Source organism: Mastigoproctus giganteus, chromosome 1, assembly GCF_048544385.1.
Source record: "Mastigoproctus giganteus isolate SK-2022 chromosome 1, ASM4854438v1, whole genome shotgun sequence".
NCBI lineage: Eukaryota > Metazoa > Arthropoda > Arachnida > Uropygi > Thelyphonidae > Mastigoproctus > Mastigoproctus giganteus.
In genome coordinates, this window is record NC_143575.1 from 50,964,013 (window position 1) to 50,981,911 (window position 17,899).

At 37.8% G+C, this 17,899-nt stretch overlaps 1 protein-coding gene across 1 annotated transcript in view; it reads right to left on the bottom strand.

The window, feature by feature from the left end:
* LOC150090790 (sushi, von Willebrand factor type A, EGF and pentraxin domain-containing protein 1-like) overlaps nucleotides 1–17,899 on the bottom strand; it is a 132,417-nt gene that overhangs the window by 12,800 nt on the left and 101,718 nt on the right. Inside the window, exons 16-18 of the mRNA XM_090372741.1 lie at nucleotides 16,856–17,017; nucleotides 12,249–12,410; nucleotides 1,031–1,201 (exon numbers count right to left, since the gene is read on the bottom strand). Coding sequence (XP_090228867.1) covers nucleotides 1,031–1,201; nucleotides 12,249–12,410; nucleotides 16,856–17,017 — 495 coding nt within the window. The remainder of the gene's footprint in view (nucleotides 1–1,030; nucleotides 1,202–12,248; nucleotides 12,411–16,855; nucleotides 17,018–17,899) is intronic.

Below are 17,899 nucleotides of genomic sequence, written 5' to 3' on the forward strand. Positions count from 1 at the left end.
ATATAGGAAGCTCTATAGAGGAGAGAAAAGTCATTCCTGTTGTCTTTGCATTTCTAGCAAATAAGCAGCGCCAACCATATGAAGGGTTGTTCTCAAAAATGAAATTACGCTTTCCAAAATGGAATTCAAAGCATGTAACAACGGATTTTATAAAAAGCTGCAGTCTTGTCATCGAATAAAATTTTCCAGAAGCTGTTATCGGGTTGCAATTACTGAAATAGTAGTTGCAAGTGGAAGTGGAGGATGCTACAAGATCTGGATTTAGTTAGAGACGACACATACAACGCGAAGATTAAACTCGACTTGAGATATGTGCATCCTCGGAGTTTTTATTGGCCAAGAACATCTACAATGGATGGCTACATACAAGGAACATCCCCTTCTATGACTATGTGTAGACCAATGCAGAATATAAGGATCAAAATCAATTGTGGAACAGAAACAACAAACGGAATTGAACAAATAATTGCATTGAAAGTTGGAATAATAACCTAAATTCATTATTGAGAACCCCTCGTCCTAGTATCGACACATTGACTGGGCAAGGTAATAAAGTGAGTACAAGTATGACAGAGCAACTCTGAACTTGGAAGGTAAAAAAAAAATGGGAAAAATGTTATTTCAAATGGAATGAAAGAATTCACAAGACTTTGAGTTCCAACAGATAACAATGAAAGTGCTCCAAGGATCTTGCGTTTATTCATCAGCTTCATAAGATGAAAGAGAAAAATTTTCCTGTTTCCAGCCGGAAAATATTTCAGATTTCTGTTCTGCATGAACTAGTCCTGCACTTGAAAAGAGTGTGGAGGACAAAAATAAAACATTTCTTTGGCCGATACCAACATTATCAAAGATCCATTGGTTCTTAGTTCCAGAACAGTCTTACAATGATGAAAAAAGATAATGTGTTATCATACTGATGGGGATAATGTTTACTGAAAACCACTGGGACCTCGATGATTATCATGGTCCAAATAGTTTCGGATTGTCTACTATTACAAAGCAAGTCGTATTGTCAACTATTACATACCAAGATCTGTGCAAGTTCCATTATTTGCACAAGGATTGAAAGCACAATCATCGACATCTACTTCACACTGAATTCCCTCGAAGCCTTCTGGACACAAGCACGTGAAAGAATGGCGTTCTTCTAAGCATGTACCACCATTCACGCAGGGATCGCTGGAGCAATGATTATATGCTAGAAAGGGAAAGGAACGAGTTTAGGTGCATGATTAAGAGAGAGAGAGAGAGAGAGAGAGAGAGAGAGAGAGAGAGAATAAAATATTACCGTATTTTCTGGAATATCCAGCGCACTTTTTTTAATTAAAATAAAAAAAAAAAAAAAAAAAATTGAGTGGGCATCTTATTCACTAATTCAATTCGAAGAGATTTCTTCTAAAACTAAGGCCAATGTAACGTTCCACCCATTTCGGATTTCTCAGCCAGCAGATGCAAATGAACCCGTGAACACACATTTATAGAGAAATAATATTCTTACGATTATGGGCGCATGCTTGGATGCCAACGATAACAATTTATCTTTTAAAAGGCTATCACCAGACGAGCGAATAAAAATGTATTTTTATTAACTTCAGCTTTTTTATTCGGCAGTAGACTAAGTTTATTGTATATAATTATTAAAACTCGACTTTGAATTTTTGCGCTGCATAAATATTTTGATTCTCTGTTTCCGAAATAACTATCTGGTTTCTTAGCAACGCTTGTGATTCACTCAAAAATATCAGTATCATGTGACTTTTTTGCGGAAATGAAACAGATAAGAGCGATTCTCCCTGTGTCACCTTCCCCGTGACAGAAATCGCCCAGTTTACATTGCAGAGGTCCTTTCTAAGTCTGACGGCCTTTGCTATTCAATGCAATGTTCTGGTAAACAATGAATACTAAAGGCATGCAGAGAGGATCTTTTGCAGTTAGTAAGAAACAAAAAATATTTTCAGCTTTTCACTTAATTTTTCATGTCATAAAAGGGGTGGGCGGCTTATTCAAGGGCTCAGAATGTTCAAGAAAATACAAATCCAGCGAGTTATTTTATTACAATGTATAAAAACATACACTGTAATAAAATAATAAACTTGGTTTATACTCATTCAGCTGAAGTTTAATATTAAAATACGGACAGTCTCTGTTTCCCCAAAATCCCAGTTTCAACCTTATGTTGAGCCTTATACGCTTTTCCAATGACAACTCGATCTCCACATTATGCAGAAACGAGCTGTAGAGGCTTAGGATTCACCGTATATCCTGTGGTCTGATACTAAAAGTCGTGGAATTGCGAGGATTAAGAAAAAAAAAAAAAAAAAGAGTATATAGTGAAAGTGCAATGTTTTACCTTCCTTGATTGTGACACATGACTAGCACACAGTCATCAATATTCACAGAGCAGTCCTAGACTTCGAACCCTGGCTGGCAATGACAAATCCTTAGGCATCCTTGTATCATGTGGCTAATAGTAATAGCATTAGTATTAGCCACATGATACAAGGAAGCCTAAGGCTTATGCTGCAATGGCAAAAAAAAAAAAAGAGTAAAATAGTATAGAAAATAAATAAATAATAAAAGAAAAGGAAATAAACAACCTATGCATTTCTCTTCTCCCGTATGTAACTGTCCAGATGACCTCTGAATTTCCCCAAATTGTCAGCCTCAACCAATTTATTAGTAATTTATAACTCGCCGGTTAAAATAAAACTTTCTGCAATCCATTCTAAACTTCGATACCCTTAACTTGAATTTACTGTCCCTAATTCTAGAATCATTTATAACCGTGAAAATTTCATCCTCATTCATTTTATTTTTTCTGCTCAGAGCTTTAAACACTTCAATGAAGTCTCCTATAAGGTGCCCAGTTTCCAAGCTTTGGAACCCACATATTCGAAGTCTTTCCTTATATGAACGCCCTTTTGCCGATCTCACCAAGCGAATTACCCGGCTTTGCACCATTTCAAGAAGCATAATGTATTTCTTTAGGTGCGGTCTCCATACTTGAACACATTATTCCTAGTGTAGTCTAATAATAGCCTTATATATTGGATTATGACGTCCTTATCTCTACTAGCAAATGTTCGATAAATCATCGATAGGATACCATGGGCTTTCCATGCAACGTGTCTACAATGCTCGGACAACTTCATGTCTGACCATATCGTAACTCCCAAGTCCCTTTCTTCCACTACTGACTTTAGTTCAACTCCACCAAGTGTATAAGTTATATTGGGGTTACTGTTCCACAGGTGTAAGACCTTGCATTTTGCTGAATTAAAGCATAGCTGCCACTTTTCTGACCATCCCTAAAGTCTATCTAGGTCATTCTGAAGAAGCTCTGATTAGCGGTGATCATTAACTACTCTACTGATCTTTACAGTAGCTCACCCTCATTACTGTTGTTAACCATCCTGCCAACCTTTGTATCATCTGCAAACATTGACAATAAGCCAGATATACCTTCATCAATATTATTGATAAACATTGAAAACAACAAGGGGCCAGAACTGAACCCTTGGGAAACTCCAAAAATAACACCAGTCCACGAAGAGCAGTGCCCATTGATAACGACTCTGCCTTTTTCCACTTAACCTTTATCCATAGCAGAAACTTGCCCTTATTGACACATTGCTCCAATTTTTACAGCAGTTTTTTATGTGCAACAGTATCAAAAGCCTCCTTCCTGAAATCCAAGTACTGTATATGGCGTCAAAATTAGTTTTGCATCGAGTTCCTTGGTCGTTGCATCATCATAACCTAATTTAGTGGTTAGACAAGACCATCCTTTAACAAATTTATGCGGTAATTACAGTATAATTGCATGCTTGTCCGGATGGTCTTGCACAACTTCTTTATCCAGTGGTTCCATTATTTCCCCAGGTCTGAAATTACTCATGTTGACTTTTTATCCCCCTCCCTCATGAATAGGGGATCGGCAGAAGGATGACCTCATACGGTCATCCTTCTGCCGATCTCACCATTTGAGTTGCCCATATTTGAACACTTTCAAGAAACTCAATGTCTTAACCCTTCCCAATTCACCCATCCATTCGCTCCAAAAGTTTGTCCATTTTTTTCTTAAATTTATTTAAGCTATGAACTTCCACAACAACAGATGGAAGTTTGTTCCAGCAATTAACTATCCACTGGCTAAAGGCAAATTTCTGCACATTTATTCTACAACTGTCTTTCTCCAGTTTGAATCTATGCCCCCCTCAGGTTTGTAATCTGAGTAAGAGGAAGAACCTCATCAGCACTGAGCCTGCTCAATCCATTCAAGGCCTTTTACACCTCAATCAGATCGTTTCGCAGGTGCCTAGTCTCTAGAAGCCGCAATTTTCAAAATTTAAGCCTTTCTTCGTAAGGGCATCCGTTTGTTCTGCTCACCAGCCTTGCTGCCCTTCTCTGTACTAGTTCTAGCAACTCTGCATCCTTCCTAAAATGATGCTTCCAGACCAGTACTCAAGGTGTGGCCTGACCATTGCCTTATACAAGGTGATAATCACCTCCTTATCTTTCATTGTTACCCTTTTTATATTTATCAAATTGCTATTTTACTGCTTAGAAATTTCTCCATTTTCCGAAATTGTGTATTTGAGCCATCTTATATTGTATAAACCCTCACTTCAAGACTTCGAAAATACCGTACTGCGTCAGGTGAACCCAGATTTTCATCAATAAGGAAACCGGCAACGTAATAATGGTATTTAATGCCATCAGTTAAAATATTTCTACAATAAGTCAGATTGCCAGGGGTTCAGGATTATCCTAATTACCAATTTAACAGTAATTAATTAGTCTTTTTATATTATTTCATACCATAGTACATAACTTTTTCATGACATGACATTCTAGCAACTTCGGCGACTATATGTATTTTTTTCGAGTTTAACAGACAACTAAATTTAGCGGGCAGGTTGTTGTTGTTGTAATAGGGTTTTATGCGCATCAGCGACTAAAGCCATATTGCTCCGTGTATATTGTCTGCAATTGCGTGTGTTCTACGGTCGATTTTCTGTTTGCTGGATGAAAAACCAGAGTTTCCGGGGGAAAAGACCATGCTGTGCTGGCCTGAAACCGACTAACTCTGCCACATTGTGAAAAAGGCCCGTAAAAACTCTTCACATCATCATCAATGGTACTCGAATTCAGGTCTTTTCCACCCGGTGAGGAAAGGACGGCGATCGTACCAACTGTGCTACCCATGAGGTAGTGGGCAGGACTTTTCTGGATAGTGGTGTCGAGTTGATAGGTAGCAGCACGATTATTTATTCTGGAGAGTTGAGTTGGGTCATGAAAGAAATTTGAAGGGATTAATGTTATAAAATGAATCACCATGACGGAGATACTAAAAGGATAATACTCATAGTGGGTTAACATCAATGTCGGGAGAAAGTAAGAAGCATTTTCATAAAAATTTATGAATATAAGTATAAAGATAAAAATATGTATAAAGATAAAAAAATGAATATAAAGATAAAAATATCAGACAAAGAAAAAGAAACATGCATATAAAAATGGATTGATTTATTAAAAAGAAGCAAAGATTGAGTAACTACAAAAGATAAACTCTAAAAAATTTTATATCCTATGTTAGGATCATGGTTATGGGAAGTGCACTGAAATTTAAAGCGGATTGAAAGCCTCCATTTTAAATTTCAGAATCTCTTTATTAAAAAAAAAAAAAAAAAAAAATCCTGTTCTTTTTTTTCGAGTTTTGTATATAACTTTTATAGGTTAGGTATGCGTACATCATCAATGTATACGGAGAAGTTTTACTGTATATTGTTTTATTTTCTGTTTAAGTATATTTTTTTTATTTTATAATTTTCCTTATATATTTTTTATTGTGCGATATAAATATTTTTTGCCTAAATATTGCGGTTGTGACCTGGAGCCGCAGTCCTCCACACCATAAATGATCCTAAATATAATTTAAATCGTTGTATGAATGCATTATTGTACAAATATCTTCAAAATAATCATCAATAATTTTTGTGATGTTGTACACATTGTCTGCTTAAGAGCATGAATTCTTATTTTCGGCAAATTATAATAAAATTTGTATTTTCAGCACAAATTCATTTCAACGCACGTATAAAATTGATTTTTTCCCAAAAAACTATTATTAAATATACATATTTCATGATTTCGAAATGTACTGCGTAGTTAATTTTGAGCCACCCTGAACAAAAACGATCTTGTTTGCAGTCTCCGTGCCTTCCTGAATTCTCTGTCAAAAAAACAGTAGGTCTTCCTACGCTTCAAGAAGACAATTTCTACATTAAAAAATGCCTAGCCATACATATCACCAAGGGGCGACGTTGAACTGTGCACAAAGGAAAGTAATTAGGACCCCTTTCCTACTCGTAATAAATTGTGCACCAGGCAGGGGACTGCAGTCTCTTCTTTATTACTAACTATTTATTCAGCGAGGGCGCTGAATCTCTTTAAAAGTTACAGCTGACAGTTACAGGCTCCGCAAAAACGATAAGTGTTTGCCTTTTATTTACATGATTGTTATTTTATATTGTACTTAATACGTAGTCATATAGTTATAGTTACGCTGGTTATTTTTTATTTTTAATTTAGATAAAGAGTTTTTGTGGATTTTACTTACGACAGGTAAAACCGTTATTTCGTTCCATTTTGTAGCCATTGTTTTTGGATATAGTGGTAGGGAATTCAAATTTTTTAATTGAGGTAGCTAGGTAGCTCTAACGCATAATTATATAGTAATACGCTTCACTGTTTCTATTTAATAGTTTCTATTCAAATACTATTGATATTTAATTTATTGATTTTATTAATTTAAACTACCATGCCCCAGACTAGAGCAGCAAAGCAACGGGCACAAAGTGGCAGGAGTGCTGTGAATCGGGGGAGAACTGAGGGGGGCAATTCTCCAACGCATCACAGCCTAAAAAAATGTGCAACTTGTGAAATGTTTGCCGAACTCTCTGGAACGGAACATGATATTGCCATGGGGGATGTCTTTGTGTGTGCGCGATGTAAGGAGTGTAAGGAAATCAGGCGACAACTCAGCGTTGTTATGGGCCTATATGAGAGTTTGAAGGACAGGGTGGATGCCCTCGAAAGATCTAAATTGAGGGGCCCATCAGGCTCTCAGCTGCCCACCTCAACGCCAGAGCTCACTCCTGGGCATCGGGCAACACGGCGGCAATCTCCAAAGCAGAATGCGCTGGTCCCAAAGGAACTAGTTATTGTTGGTGACTCTATTGTCAGGGAGACGGGGAATATATTTTGTAAAAAGGATAGGTGGAACAGGACCAGGGTATGTCTGCCAGGGGCAAAGGTTGATGACGTTGTAGAGCGGATATCATCTTTCAAGGGCACAAAAGGTGATATAGTTGTACACGTTGGTACTAATGATATTAAGAGTAGGAGACCGGCGGAATTACTCAACAAGTACAGGTCACTGTTGAAAAAAAGCCGTGAAATAGGGTTGAATTTGAAAGTGTCTGCAATTCTGCCCAGACACGATAGGAGGGAGTACATGATGAGAGCCTTGTCGATCAATTCGGCCCTGGAAAGATTGTGCAAGGCTCAAGGGGTAGAATTTTTTTCAGCCTGGACTGTACTTGTTAACAGGAGAGATTGCTTCTACAGGGATGGGATACACTTAAATAGAAAGGGTGCAAGAATATTTGCTAATGCTATCGAGGCAGTGTTAGGTGGGTCGGAAAACTGCTAGTTTGGGGGGATACAAAGACTAATAGTTTAACAGTAACCGCAGGCAGAGGTGAAGGTGATTCTTGCACAACTTCTATTAGAATAAGAAGCGACCTGGAGCGAGGGGTGTTGGGGGTTTCAGGGACGGATGGCAGTCATCATGGAATAGTTGGGTATATGGGATGTGTTAGGGTAACAGGGAATAGGCATAGGAGCATGTATGCTTGCATGTATACCAATGCTAGAAGTATAGTAAATAAATTTGATGAATTTGAAGTGTTGGTCAAGACATCAAAGGCGGATATTGTTGGGATAGCAGAGACGTGGTGTCACAAAGATATAAGGAATGCAGAACTGGAATTTGGGGAGTACAATGTGTACAGAAAGGATAGACAGGACAGAAAGGGAGGGGGTGTTATGCTGTTAATTAAGAAAAACATAAAATCAAAGGAAGTGCACCCAGTTAATATAGATGAACAGTGCTCTGTTGAGTCAGTTTGGTGTGAGATAAGCACTGCGAAAGGAAAAATAAGAGTAGGAGTGTGTTATAGGCCTAATGACTTGAATGAGTACAATGAACAATTGTACAGAGAAATAGAGTGGGCCAGTAAATCAGAATGTCTTATAATGGGGGATTTTAACTTCCCAGATATTGACTGGAACTTGTGGGTTGGTCACTCACACACTAGTCAGACTTTTGTGGAGTTATTGGATGATTGTTTTCTGCAGCAGCATGTTCGAGAGGCAACCAGAGAAAGTAACACTCTTGATCTGGTTATCAGCAGTGATCATTCGTGTATTAAGAATTTGCAGATAAAGGAACCACTAGGTGGCAGTGATCACAGTGTGCTGAAGTGGGATTTACTCAAAGAGGTAACTACCGTCAGGGGTAAAGGAAAGGGTTTTTGTTTCCGTAAAGGGGCGTACAGTGGTCTCAGACAGTTTTTAAATTCTGTACAGTGGGATCAACTGACGATGTTACAAACAGTAAATTCTAAGTGGGAAGCATTCAAAGAATTAATCGTGGAAGCTACTAGACTTTATATACCGATTAAGAAATATCGTTCAAGGTTTAGGCCTAAATGGTTATCAAATGAACTAATGAGACTCGTGACAGAGAAGAAAAATGCATGGGATGCATATAAATTATCAGGTGACGCAGAAGCCTGTGGCAGATATAAGCTAGTCTGTAATCAGGTCACAAAGGAGGTTCGGCAGGCGAAGGCGGATTACGAGAAATCTTTGGCAAAAGATGCTAAGAAAAACAGCAAGGATTTCTTTACTTATATAAACTCTAAAAGGAAGGGGATGAATATGATTGGCCCACTTGACATCGATGGTTCGACTGTTGATGATCCTGCTCAGATAGCAAACAAACTGAATGAGTATTTTGCATCTACATTCACACGTGAGGAATTATTACAATTTGAAAATGGAAGAAGGTTATCAAATTGTAGCAGTGTGCTTAATGATTTTGTAATAACTGAGAGCAAAGTGGAGGAGAAATTGTTGAAGTTAAACACAAGAAAGGCACCTGGGGTGGATGGGATCTATCCAGTTATTTTAAAGGAGGCGGCAAAGCAACTAAGCAAACCCTTAGCCATAATTATGAGAGCATCCTTGGACTCAGGGGAGGTTCCCACGGACTGGAGATGTGCAAATGTGTCCCCAATTCACAAAGGTGGATCGAAGGGTGACACGAGTAATTACAGACCAGTTAGTTTAACTTCTGTTCCAGGTAAAATAATGGAGTCGCTGGTTAAAGATGCATTGCAGGATCATCTAGACAAGACTGCAGCGATAACTCAAACACAGCATGGGTTTGTTAAGGGAAAGTCTTGTCTGACAAATTTGATTGGTTATTATGATGTGGTCACAAAGGAACTGGATGCAAAAAATAATTTTGATATCATATACTTGGATTTCAGGAAAGCTTTTGACACTGTTGCGCATGGAAGACTACTGTACAAATTGGAGCAGAATGGTATTAAGGGTAAGTTGCTACAATGGATAAAAGGATGGTTAAGTGGGAGAAGACAGAGGGTGGTAATCAATGGGTGCTGCTCTTCGTGGACTAATGTTATTAGTGGAGTCCCACAGGGTTCGGTGTTGGGTCCACTGTTGTTTTGTGTATTTATCAATGATATTGATGAAGGTATATCAGGCTTAATGTCGAAGTTTGCAGATGACACAAAGGTTGGCAGAGTTGTTAATGACAGTAATGGCAGTGTGCTACTGCAACAGGATCTAGATATTTTGGGCAGATGGGCTAAGAAGTGGCAACTGAAGTTCAACCTTGACAAATGCAAAGTACTGCATATGGGTAGAAATAACCCCAGAGAAACGTACCAACTGTGTGGTACTACACTTAAGGTGGTAGAAAATGAAAAAGACCTGGGAGTAATTGTGCAGTCAGATATGAAGTTTTCTGAGCAGTGCAGACAGGCTGCTAGGGCGGGTCATGGGGTTTTGTCAATGATATATAGGAATTTTGCTAGCAGGGAAAAGGAGGTGATTGTCCCTCTGTATAAGGCAATGGTCAGGCCACGCCTTGAGTACTGCGTACAGGTCTGGAGGCCTCATTTTAGGAAGGATGTAGATTTGCTTGAGCGTGTACAGAGAAGAGCAACACGATTGGTGAGGGGAATGAAGGGATTCTCTTACCAAGAGAGGCTTAAGTTCTGCAAATTGCAGTGGCTGGAGACTAGGCACCTGCGCGGTGATCTGATTGAGTCTATAAGGCCTTGAATGGGTTGAGCACGCTGAATTCTGATGGGATCCTTCCACTTGTTCAGATTACCAACCTACGGGGACATAAGTTCAAATTAAGAAAGGACAGATGTAGAATAGATGTGCGGAAATTTGCCTTTAGCCAGCGGGTGGTTAATTGCTGGAACAAACTTCCATCTGTCGTTGTAGAAGTTGATAGGTTAAATAAATTTAAGGAGGAACTGGACAGGCATTTGGAGGGAATGGTGTGATTTTTTTTTTTTTTTTTTTTTTTTGGCTGATGCTGCATAAGCTCCTACATTTGCTTTCTTGCATCATGTGCCACTACTACTACTACTACTACTACTACTATACGTAAGTAAGAAAGTATTAAGTACAGAAAAATGAAAATCAACTTTTATTTTTTGATATAATACCTTAAACATTTAACGAAGTGTAGTCTGGTCATACATTTATGATTACAGTATATTCTTTGTTTTTAAAATTTCGTGTCCGCGGCGCTCATTTCATAGAGAAAATACTTATTTGTTTGAATTGTCGCCCAAACAACCTTGCAGACATACGGGATATATACTGGTGTGCAAAATTTAAGGACCAGTCAGGTTTTCACCTGTAGCTTCTCATACGGGTGGCCTGGATATGGGAAAAACATACCAAAGGAACCTAGTGAGGTACAGAAATGATGAAGGAAACAACACCGAAACAACAACGGGAACAAAACGGTACAGAGGAACTTTATTCAAAAATGGCAACATAGCACTGGCTGCCATGATACAGATGCATCACTGCCAAAGATGGAACAAAAGTAAGAGGTGGTCCTCAGTAGGAGATATGGCCACCCCTAATGTCGATGCAGGCTTTGCACCGCCTGTCCATACTTAGAACAACGTTGTTGATAAGTTCTTGCGGTAACATAGTCCATTCCTCTGTCAGCGCCATCTTCAGCTGGTGAACATTTTCTGGTGGGTGTGGACGTGCCGCTAGGCGTCTCCCCAGAGTGTCCCATGTGTTCGATGGGATTCAGATCAATGGAAACGGGCAGGCCAATCCATACGAACAATATTCTCACTTTCCAAAAGCATATCACAGCTGCAGTGCGATGGGGGTGTGGCGTTATCATCCATAAACACGAACTCGGGGCCAATGGCACCTCGGAACAGACGCACATGGGGAAGGATTACCTCAGTACAGTAGCATGCATCGGTTACAGTACCGCCTTCCAGTATCTGGAGTTGTGTACGTCCATTCAAGGTAAAGCCTCCCCGGACGAGAACACCTCGACCGCCATATCGATCCCTTTCAGTGATATTTGCGGGGTGATACCGTGTGCCAACCTCTCGCCAGATTAGCTGACGTTCAGAATCGCTGCTGAGACTGAATCTACTCTCATCAGTAAAGAGTACATTAGTAAAGATTTTGTGGTTGTAACTTTTAGAAATAGTGTTCATCCTTAAGTTTTGCACACCAGTGTATATCCCCTATGTGCTTGTGTTTAAAATTCAGAAAAGTGAATAAATCGTTATTTTGGACCGCTTTCGAAATTATTACTGCTTTCTTTTTCGAATAACCTTTCGGAGATAGGGGAAATATTCTCTCCTGTTCCCTTGTTTAAAAATAGGAAAAGTGATGGGCAATTCGCACACCCCATTACCAAGGTAAGTCTAATGAGAATAACGAAGGATAATGCCATCCTTTGAAATGATTTTTATTACAAAATCTTTCTAGATAAGAACTTTCACTCATTAATTTCAAAACTCATTCAATTCGTGTGGATACATTTTTCATCTTCTGACCTTTAGTATGTCAATTGACTAACTCACCTTTGCACTGCGTTTCTGACTCTGATTCAACATCAATGGTTGTCAAGTTTTCTGGACACTCCACACATTCGACTTGTCCATACTCTGGTTGGTAATGTCCAATTAAACAAGGTAAACAGGGTTGAAGACCTGTGTCTGAATAACTTCCTGGAGGACACTGTTCTAGTTGGAAAAAAAAGAGAGAAAAAAATTATGTCCACATCCAATCAAATATCAGTTGCGAATTCCGTAAATTTTGCAATAAAATTAGGGTCACTCACAGTTCCGTGAATAAAATAAAATTAAATAGATTATTTAAATTTAAGCTAAAACCAGTGGTAGTTCCTTAAGTTGTCGAAATTTATAAGCTACACTTTCATTGGTGTTGAAAATTTTATGTAATTCAAACTTTTTCTTTTCTTTTTTTTTTTTTTTTTTTTGAAATTTACTAGTCCGAATTAATCCATAGTATAAACTATATTTTAGTTACTCTAATGAGATTTCTTCCTATCCCTCCGCCTACACGAATTTTTGAAAAATAGACATGATATAATGTACGACCTATATTTACATTATCTCAAAAATTAAAGCTTTTAAATTGCTATTAAAACATTTTATTGGCGTTTTGTTTAATATAAATAAATTTAGAAATTAAATACCGTATTTTCCAGATCACAGGACGCACTTTTTTCACCTAAAATTTCCTTCATCTTATGGTCCGAAGTATATTATAGGTGCAAGCGCTAATGTATTTATCGTTAGCTTAAATATGAATTTAGCTATAATTCCAGGCTGCTTTAGTCAACCGGTCTTTGGATATCTCGATTAACAAACCCTTTAAAGTATTCGTACGAGGAATAAACAAAACTGATGGAGACACCAAATCACGCTTAATGATTGAAAAAATTAGGAGTAATTACGCTCTCGCGGTAGCACAGTTGGTATAATCTCCGCCTTCCGCACACCAGGTGCAAAATACTGAGTTCTAATCCCTCAATCAGCGCTGGCCACAAACATGATCAACCGGTTCTGTCGAACAGGGCCCCACGCTCAAATGGTCTAAATAATAGTATCATTTGCGTCTTTTCTGCATTTCTATCAAAGAGCCTACCATCGTCACTCCAAAATTTGTAAAATTTGAAAAAATAAAAAATCGCTATTGCAAAAATATCTCGTATAAGTTTTGCACAGGACCCTAGGGCTCCCCAAGCAATTGTTGAACCGAGTCCCATAATTTTTGGGGCGGCCCTCCTCTCAATGACGCGAGCAATTTTAATTTTACGGATTTTGCATACAGCGCTGGTCTGAATGGCGTTCAGGGTGAGAAGTGATTCTAAATGGAGCCAGTACTGAAAGGCGCCCCTAAACTTCCCTACACGACGTCCACACATGTTGCGCCGCGTGGCATCGACCGATTCGATCGCTCTTAAGGCGGACTCAGGTCCCGGCCATTCTAACGGGCCTACGCTCTTGATCAGGATCTTACATGGAAGCAACGACATCTAAGCACCAGCTCTTAGGGGGTATAAATCGAACAATAAGCCTTTTTTTCAAATAGTATTTTTTTTCTTGTATCAGTAGCAGTGAAATTTTCGTCGAAAATACGTTTCAAAACTTTTTACAAATAAGTTTGAATTCAAATAATTTGAAATTATTCAAAGGGTTCATCAAATAAATTCACGAAGCACAAAATAACAGAGAACAAAAATTAAAAATAAAACTTAAAAATGTCAATAAATAAAAATACAGAAGGATTAGAAAGCATTTTGCGATAACCAAGGTCGTAATTTATCGGAAAACAATAAGGGTAATATTATTCTAAATTGTTATTTACGAAATACTGAATTTTCCCAAGTATTGCACAGTTTACTTAGTACAGTACATTAGTTTTATTTCTAAATTGAAAATTCAGTATTTTTTACTTCCGAAATACTCCGGCAGATGGCGATACAGTACAGTATCTGCTTCAATTAGAGTACTGTACAGTATTGAGAAAATTCCCTTATCATTCAAAATTACTAATTAAAAACTTTATGGTCAAAGTGTGGCAACCTTTCATGCTCCGAAGGGAACATAAAATCACGTGATCATGTGTGTGGTGAGTTACAGCAAGATTTACTTTATAATTGAAAATTTGTCTTTGTTTGCGACCAGAGCTGTCTCATGGGGCACTAGAATTCAACGATTTTATTCCATTAATACAAATTATGCAAACTAATATTCAAACACAGATTTCTGAGATAAATTCTTTCTTCGGCTTTTCTCTAAGTCAAAATCATTACCAATGTCATCCAAGTTCGTATTGCGAATAAGTTAGTGCTGGAATAACTTCAACACAAAATTTATAAAAATGCTTTCGAATTTCTTTAAAAACACACAAAAAAAAATTGGATTTCATGCAAGGGTATTTTAATATGTTGGAGAAAATGTAGTGAGGCCTCGGAATGAAGAGTACCTAGGGCCTACGAACACCAAAAGATGGCCCTGGTTGCGACTCTCTACCAATAATCTTCGTCAGCGAAGTTTCCTATAAAATCCTGGCTAATTGTAACTGAGGTGACCGATAGCAAATTTGCTCCATTCCACAATGCACTATTTTTTATAAGATTATAAATTATGATAGCTTTTCTCACAGTTTATTATAATTATTTTTTCTTAGGTTCGATTTCTTTCGCAGACAGGATGTATTCACTTTGAATTTTATCCTCCTCTCCCTTATTTGGGACTGTAATAAATCAGTCTCAAGCAGAGGTACCAACTTCTTCATCGGCAGTATTTCTTCTAAGTATATGCATGTTGTGCAAAGGGGTTAATATGCTAAAATATTTAAGAAATGCGTACGTTTTATTTTCAAAACAAATAAAATACCATTCTTTTAGTAAATGTAATAGGATGAACACGACGATCTAGTTTAATCTTCCTCTAGCATGGAGCCTGACGGACGCCGCTTTTTTTAAATTTTTGAAATCTGGAAATAAAATAAAATCCTCCCGTGTACGTTTCCCCACCAATATTCTCCAACTGGTTAAATTATATTTTCAGTTTTAGTTTCGATAATATTATGAATTACGAGAAGAAAAAAAAAAAAAAAGTTTGGCGTTTAATAGACGCCAGGTGAGCAAAAGCGTCCTTCTTCTAGGAAATTTCCATTCCCACGTGGTGTCTGTGTGACGCCAAAGACAAGTGTCTAATTTTGCTTTTATTTCTCTGGTTAATCGGGAACAGCTAACAAAAATACAGACGATTTTTTGTCGGCTGACAAAAAACTCAGCGCCCATGAGGGCGTCAAGTTTCAAACAGGGGTCAGTGACTTTAAATTCATAAAAATACAATAAAAACTTCTGAAACGGCTGTATACAGCAAACTTGAATACCATAATGAGGTGAAAACATCCTTTTTAAAATACTTTCCTTGTTTAGTGTTAAATTCACACAATCAAAGCAGCCAAAACCAATCAGCCTGACACTATGCTATGGGACAGTCTGTTCAGAATTAAACTCTGTTAAAATTAAAAGCATTTCAATTTCTTTACGTGACTGACTTTTATTTATATGCTAAATTAAAAATTATTATGAAAACAATTATGAATGATACATTAACTATTATTATAACTATTACTTATAATGATATAGAGTACAAGTTAGTGCAATTGCATCATTTCTGTGGGGAGCCAACTACTTAAGTAGTTATAAATTGGCATCATTAAGTACATCTCATATTGTGAATATCTTCACAACGAGTTGCCATCATATTGCACCACATCGAATAAGAAACGTTTCACCATGGGAGAAGACTATTGTTACTTATTCTCAGCGGATACCATCACCCATACGGCTCCGTTTTGGAGCTTATTGGCTCCTCATCAGTGGATGGGCAGGTACCCTGGTGTTGCAATGATGACAACCCAGTTGCGAATTATAACTATACAATTGCACTAACTTGTACGCTAGTCAATTTTTTTTGTAACCTGAGACTTTAGCCTTAAACTACTCTATAATCTAATTTACCCCACACCATCAGGCATCTCTCATATTGTGGAGTTATACTTCGCAATTTAGTTGTCATCATTGCAACACCAGGGTACCTGCCCACTCACTGATGAGGAGCCAATAAGCTCCGAAACGGTGCCGTTATGGGTGCCGAACAGTTGATAAAATCCGTAAAAGTTATTCGAGTTATAATAAAAAAAGTTCTATTCATTTGAGTAGAATTTCATACATAAACAAAAATATAAAATATAATAATGTAAAATTAAAATTGGATATATAGAAAAGAAATAAAAAGATGAAACATTAAAATCACAATCCATAAAACGCAAGCAGACGGAGGCCTTTGTCTAAAAGAATTGGTGATGTTACTAGGAACTTTTTATGGCCATTCCATCCTGGTTTCAATTTATTCATCAAACAATTTTTAGTTTTCTCAATACATTTAATTGCGTATTGAATACACCCCTTGAGAAGTACTCAAGTGGTACTTGAGAAGTACTCATATTATATTAACTTTAAGCACGAGGTTCGACGTCCAGACAGTCTGTCTGCGGTGTCCCTGACATCGGAAGAGTTCATAAGTCACTCTACAATTCTTGTATTGATCTCCAAAAGGAAATAGAGAATAATCAACAATACCTCTGCACCAGTCAATGGCAGTTGCGCCTTCTGTCCAAGTAGTCGTTGGATGAGGGCAGGGAAGACAGTAGGGCTGTCGATGACCGTCTTGATAGGTACCCAGTGGACACGCTTCGCATGTGGCGAGCCCAGTAGGAGAAAATGTTCCGGGCAAACATATCTCTGTAAAAAAAAAAACAACACAACATGAACTATGAGAAATGCCACCAGTAGTATCATTCAGCCAGTTTAGTTGAAAGTATAAAATAAAAATTCAGAACTGATGGATAAAACAAAAATTATTTAAAGAATACAAATAATAACATAAAAATTTAAAAGCAACATTATTTCTAATTGCGAAAGTTCTGAAATAAGTGATAATCTGCCCTAAAAAGTTTAATGTAACAGATTCCATTTTAAATTTATTAATTTATTTCACTTTTTTTATATTATAATTATTCAATCACTATGTTTGCCTCAAATCATACCAGCAGACATAGGCCTCACCAAATGCATCTGTTTGAACGATTGTAGCTCTCGTCATTATGATAACATGATTACTCCTTATTGTAACTTGGATTGAAATCGTTCCCTCTAGGGGGAGTGGATTATCCTTCTTTCTATCAGGCTGTGCTTTTCAACAAAGTCCCTCTTTGGAGTCAATACACTTTTGCCACCGATACTGCAATTGGTTAATTCCAGTAATTCCAGTTAATTCCAAGGTAATCCTAGCTCTGAAGAAAGTTTTCTCTTGGGCCTTCAGGAATATATCTACTGCAACAATGACATCACTCTCGGTGGGAAGAGAAATGCTAGTCAGGTATTTTTTGAAATTAGGAAACAGGTGAAAGACCGATGGTGCTGGAACTAATGAATATGGGATGGTCCAAGATTTCAAAGCCGCACTCATTCAGTGTGGCTATGGAAATAACAGAATTGTGAGCAGGCGCGTTGTCCTGGTGGAACAAGACTCCATTGCTGAGATTCCTCGGCGTTTGTCTTTGACGTTTTCACACAAAAACCTCACAAGGTTTGTGTAATATGCCCCTGTGACTGACTGGCCTT